The sequence below is a fragment of the Arachis duranensis genome, chromosome 10, assembly GCF_000817695.3.
Source record: "Arachis duranensis cultivar V14167 chromosome 10, aradu.V14167.gnm2.J7QH, whole genome shotgun sequence".
Lineage (NCBI taxonomy): Eukaryota > Viridiplantae > Streptophyta > Magnoliopsida > Fabales > Fabaceae > Arachis > Arachis duranensis.
In genome coordinates, this window is record NC_029781.3 from 100,076,310 (window position 1) to 100,082,459 (window position 6,150).

The 6,150-nt window shown below is 28.3% G+C and overlaps 1 protein-coding gene across 2 annotated transcripts in view; it reads left to right on the forward strand.

Moving 5' to 3' along the window:
* Positions 1 to 5,114, forward strand: part of LOC107471364 (agamous-like MADS-box protein MADS2) — a 7,056-nt gene extending 1,942 nt beyond the window's left edge. The window contains exons 2-8 of one of the 2 annotated variants that reach the window (XM_016090821.3): positions 1,392 to 1,470; positions 1,764 to 1,828; positions 2,520 to 2,619; positions 3,688 to 3,729; positions 3,832 to 3,873; positions 4,536 to 4,672; positions 4,751 to 5,114. In XM_016090821.3, coding sequence (XP_015946307.1) covers positions 1,392 to 1,470; positions 1,764 to 1,828; positions 2,520 to 2,619; positions 3,688 to 3,729; positions 3,832 to 3,873; positions 4,536 to 4,672; positions 4,751 to 4,847 — 562 coding nt within the window. In that variant the 3' untranslated portion in view covers positions 4,848 to 5,114. The remainder of the gene's footprint in view (positions 1 to 1,391; positions 1,471 to 1,763; positions 1,829 to 2,519; positions 2,620 to 3,687; positions 3,730 to 3,831; positions 3,874 to 4,535; positions 4,673 to 4,750) is intronic. The other variant, XM_016090822.3, reaches the window with a different exon arrangement.
* The last annotated feature ends 1,036 nt before the right edge of the window (positions 5,115 to 6,150 follow it).

Genomic DNA, 6,150 nt, shown 5'->3' on the forward strand with positions numbered 1-6,150 from the left:
TGGTCCTCTTCCTTCTGTGGTGATGAGTTATCTTTCAAGGAAACATGACATCATTAAGTATGAATATTATTTGTCTATATTTTAGGATAATGTTAGATGCATATTCTCTTTATGTATGTTATTCGAGTTGATATAGCCAAGGCTAAGAATATAATGCATGATGCATGAACTTGTTCTTGATTGAAACTACTAAATTTCTGTTTCTTATTTCAGGTTGTAAATCATTGATTTGTTGATGAATTTTACAGTTTGGACTACGGTAGCTATACATTTAGATAGTGCTTGCATGGTAACAAAAATAAGACATAAATTTAGAAGGGAAAAAAAAAGAAAAGAAATGCGTTTGGATAAGTTAAAAATAAGAATAGGAAATAGATTTTTTGGTATTTTCTTAATTTTTTGAAAAATAAAAATAAAAGAGATACATATCGTTTGTTCCTTTATCTTCATATATATGTATTATCTTAACTACTAAATACTAGATGTCATATAATAGAATAATTCTACTAAGTAATTAATCGAAATTTAGTCCATAATAAATTAATAAGTGTTTTTAAACTACACTCCATACTAATTAATTATTATTAATTAATAATTTATTAAATTTCATTTTTTAAAAAATATAAAATTAATGATTATTAATTATAATTATTTAAAGTTGACTGATTAAAAAATATTTAGCCATACTTTTTTACAATAAAATTCATAAGGTTTCCCATACATGAAGATAGATATATTGTCCACATAATTTGCTTATAGTTTGTTTGGTTTACCAAAATCAAGTTTTTAAGAAGAAAAAGAAAACATGTTATTAAGGCATTAAGTTCTTTTTTCAAATTGTAACGAGCATCCTAAAATATGTTGAATTAAAAAATTGTGAGTCTCTTTTTTTTTCTGAAAGAAGAAATAAATTTTTTAATGACTTTCTCTAGTCTCTTTAGAGAGCTTATAAAGGATCATAAGTGTATCTCTTAACTTCACCACTTTGAGAAACAATATTATTATTATGGCTATATTTCTACTCGTCTTATTATTATTCACCTTAAAATGTGAAGGTAAAAGTGATATGTATAAATTAATATATAATCAAACTTATCTGAACTGATAATGTATATTAATATTAATCATTATGCGTCATAATCTATGTGCACTATAAAAATCTAAAAAGACACTCTCATTGAAAATATATTATATCTTCAAATTAAAAGAGTACTAAAAGTATGAAAGATCAAAATTAGAGATATGAATATGATAAGGTCATTTTCAACATTAATTTAAAGGGTGTTGTTCTTTGAGTAACTAGTGTGCTATTCTTATCGTATATGTGATATAACACCATATATGCACCATAATCAATTTAACAATTCTTTCTTTTATCTTGTGTGAATTAGCATGCTCAAAACACTTGAAAGGTACCAAAAATGTAGCTATGGTGCGGTGGAAGTCAACAAACCTGCCAAAGAGCTTGAGGTAATCACTTCATTGTTCATACAACTTGATTTATTGTTATTATTATAAGTTTATAACATCTCAAAAAGTTTAAACTAATAAATGCTAGAACTCTGACAAATTTATCGTAAGAATAAACTAGTATTTTTAATCATTAAATTTTAAAATATAGACAAATTTGACTATAAATAAATAAAATTAATTTTATATTTATAAAAGATAGTTTTTCTCATGTAATTTAGTATATATGTATTTCATTACACATCAAGTGGGATTTTGTTAGTTTTCATTTGTTTTGCTGTATTCTTTTGTAGCAGAACAGTTACCGTGAGTATCTAAAACTGAAAGCAAGATTTGAATCTCTTCAAAGGACTCAGAGGTATTTTATATTTTATATACAGAACTACCTTTTTTGCTTAGAGGTTAATTTAAAAATTTAGTACATTTTTTTATTTAATGTATCTATATATAATTTAAATTCAGCCAACAACATACTAAACTTTTATAACTTATTATTTCCTAATACATAATTTTAAGCTATAATAAATTTGTATAAATAAACGAAAATATTTTCTATTAGTCAAATATTTAATTTATTGCATTTTTTTTAAACAAAAGTGATTTACTATTCAATAAATGGTCAAAATTAAAATACACACAAAAGAAAATAGAGATAGAATAAAAATATATCTAAAAATTTTAAAAATAACTTGATATCCCCAAAGATCAAAGATTGATTAGACAAGTCAAAACAGTTATTTTAGTTGCATATGCAAATTCAAAGAAAGATAAAAACAAACAGAAAATGAGTTTTTGATCTGTTGTATCGACATTTAGGAAATTATAAAGTATATGATTGTAACTTTATATTAGACCAATAAAATGTTATATAAGAAAAGGGAAGTTTTGACTTGCCAAAACAATTCAAAATGGTTTAGGTTTACTTTTGTTTAGTCTATATTCTATTCTTTTGCATGTCCTTTTCTCTATTTACTCTTTATGATGTTTTTCATCATATTCATGTACGGTTTCATACTAAGACCATGGCATTTTTGTCTCTTAATTTGCAGGAACCTTCTTGGTGAAGACTTAGGTCCATTAGGCACCAAAGAGCTTGAGCAGCTTGAGCGTCAACTTGATACATCTCTCAGGCAAGTCAGGTCTACTAAGGTAATAATGCAATATTTAAACCATAAATTAACCGCTATTTACTCAACTTTCTAATTAATATATATGATATACTTCTTAAATTAAATTCAATAAATTTTTATATTAATATACAAAGAAAAAAATAGCGCTTTGTTTCTGTTTATTTTATTGTGGATCATTTTGTATATTTTATATGAATAGCTAATTAATACAACATACCTCGTTTATTATATTAAATAGATTTTGATGTCATGAATAATGCGGTTTTGCTCCATGTAGAGGAGGGGGAGGTCTCTATTAAAAAGCAAAAAGTTATATACTTGGCTAAATTTTATGCTTGTATGACATGGTTTAATTTGCTAAATTCACAATTCCAATTCCAATGGTTCAGTTGGAACTTTGGTCAATGAGTAATAGCTCAAATGACATAATCTCTTCATACTCAATTAAGAGGTTGCGGTTCGAGTCTCCTATCTTTGGTTTAAAAATAAAAAAAAAATAAAATTGGACCTTTTCATGTTTTATTTGCCACTCGTTATCGGTCTTGTTTAAACCGCCCCCGCCCCCCCAAAACAAAAATTGTTCAGTCAAAATTATAAAGTTTTAAGCCACAATAAATTGTTGTCTTTTGTTAATGTAAAATTGGTCAAGATGATAAATATTTTAATTCATTAATTAGTGATATTAGAATCGAGTTATAGCAATGGAAAATTCCTCAAAATCTCTATTAGTCTTCCCCTTTATAGGACTTTAGCCAAGTCGGATGTCGGTAGTTCAATTAGAACCACAAATAAAAAATGTTGCTTTCCATATGAAAGATTTTAACAGTTCTCTAACATCTTTATTAGATAGGGGAATTCAAAGTTCAAGCAGTTCTTTTTGAAAATCATAGTAATCAAATAGTAAGGACTGGTAAGGAATTAAAAAAAGAAAATGCATAAAACATAAATTTTATTAAGCATTGAATACAACTAACAAACCAATAGTAGAATAATATTTCTAACAATTATCTGACCTTTTACCTATTTATTATTTATTTCGTTTCTTTCTTTTCTAATTCTTTTTGTCACTATCTTCAATTAATTTCAGACTCAATTCATGCTGGATCAGTTAGCTGATCTGCAAAACAAGGTACAACAAGATTTTCCTTTTAATTAAATGCAATAATATGAAGCTCACTTTATGTGCTATTGCATAATACTTCCAAGTTCCAACCCCTTTCTTAATTTACAGGAACAGATTCTGGTGGAAGCAAACAGATCTTTAACCATGAAGGTAATATTGTACCAATACTGATTTTGCTTCTCTGTTTCTGCATAAATAACTTAGATTGCTCTAGGCCAAAACAGGTTGGATATTTGAAACTTGAAATATCTTGCATATGGCCCTTAAATTGGTTTCATAAGAGCATGAGTGAATGTGGTAAAAATAAATAATTAAATAAAAAAAATTATTATTTGATACTACTGATCTGATTGTCCTGTTGCCTAATGCCCCTCTGCATTTGCTGTATTTTCAGTCTCATCACTCTTTGCAATCATTTATCTTTATAACAAGTAATTTGTGTGCCTAATTTTGAATTGTTTAAGTATGGGAAATTAATTTTTAATTATCTAATATTAACTAATTTTTTATTATAAAATTATTTTTAAATTTTTTTAGAGGTCTAAGATATATAATTTAAGATTTAAAATGTAGAATAAAAAATAATTTACAAATTTAGTTAATATTGGTCTTATAGAAAAAATTGACTCCCTAATTGAACTCATCCAGCTCAATCCAAAGAATGAAAAAATACATATAACGCATAATTCATTGGTTAATGCATCTTCAATCTTTGTTCTTCTTTGTTGTTATTCTCATCCCATTAAGGCTTCTCTGCTAAGTGCTGATATAATGGTTTGATTCATGCATGGCACAAAAATCTTTGTTGGCAGCTGGAGGAAATCAATTCAAGAAACCAGTATCGGCAACCGTGGGAGGCCGGCGAACAAAGCATGCAATATGGTACACAGAATGCTCACTCTCAAGGCTTTTTCCAGCCTCTGGAATGCAATCCCACATTGCAGATAGGGTAACCTAAAACACTTTCTATTTTTGAAGACCATAAAGAACGTTAGCTCGAAATTTAACACGTAGTACTTTGATTCAGTCCTGATTACAGGTACAACCCTGTAGCTTCAGATCAGATAACAGCTACAACTCAGGCTCAACAAGTGAATGGATTTGTTCCTGGATGGATGCTTTGAGCTAAGGCTCATATCAAATCAAAATATATTTAGGTGCCTACATAAAAACAAACACCTTAGGTGTAAAAGACAAAAATGCCTCTTGCTGTTTCACAATCAATGTGTAAATGCTGGAATTTGCTTTTGTTTTATTTTGTTTTGGTATAAAAAACAGATGTGGCTGGCTTAAAACTCTGACCATAGACATATGGCAATGTAAGAAGTCATAGACTCTTTGAATGAGAACATTATCTGAATGACCAAGTTGATTTTCCTTGTTTCTTGCTAGCCCCAAATACCATAAAGCTATTGCATGATTTGGTATTCTCCACTCAGTGTGACCTCTCGTTAAAGAAGAGCAGCCAAGTTAAAATGCCCTCAAGCTTCTAAATTTCTAAAACCTTTGCTTCCTTCTTTCTTGTGACTTGTGAGCATTTTGTTCCAACTAATACTATGAATCTTCCTTTTTTCTAGTTTTGCTTCCCCACCAAAACTGATTAATCATTGAATCAATACAGTTCCACAAACTTTGGGGCAACACACATCTCATTATATAAGTCGGGATAAAGTCTAAGCTACTTTGAATTATTTTTTATTGTTTTATATGAATAATGTTATATGCACTTATTTTTGTTTATACTTTTTTTTACACTCTTCGTTTTTTGTAAAAAAAAAAAAGCAAATTGATAAAAAATAAAAAATAATTTTTTATACTGTAAAAACAATTATGTAGATTGTAGAAAGACTAATATATAATCATTATCTTTCTTTTTGGTCATGGTGCAATCATTATTTTTAATAAATAAGTGATTAGTTTCTAGTGGGCCTTTAGCAAGTAGCAACACACACTTTATCGACGGGCCCTTGTTTCCTATGGCTGTATTGTAGTGATAAGTACTTATATGACTTTTCCACAGAGAATAAATTGATGGTAGTAACCAAGTTGGGTTGGTCTAGTGGTTAGCTCACTAGTCCGCTTAAACAAGTGTCGGGGGTTCGAATCCCGCCTTGTGCATGCAGCAACCCATTGGCCAGCGACAAACCCTTAAATGGAGCTCAGTACTCCAATAAAAGGAGTTTTCTGTGTAGAGAATAAGTGTACTGGTGTATAGTTTATCTTAACAAATTACTAAGAATAAAATAACATATTTTATTTGATATGTATTATTAAAAGTTATTTATTATTTATTTATTATTTTTTTCCTTCACTATATAGCATATAGCTAAATAGATACGGTAATCACCTCTAGATCTCCTTGACACGATGAAAAATGCCATTTATAATTTGATAGTGCCTTTTGTTTCGATGCCTAAATTATCTAAA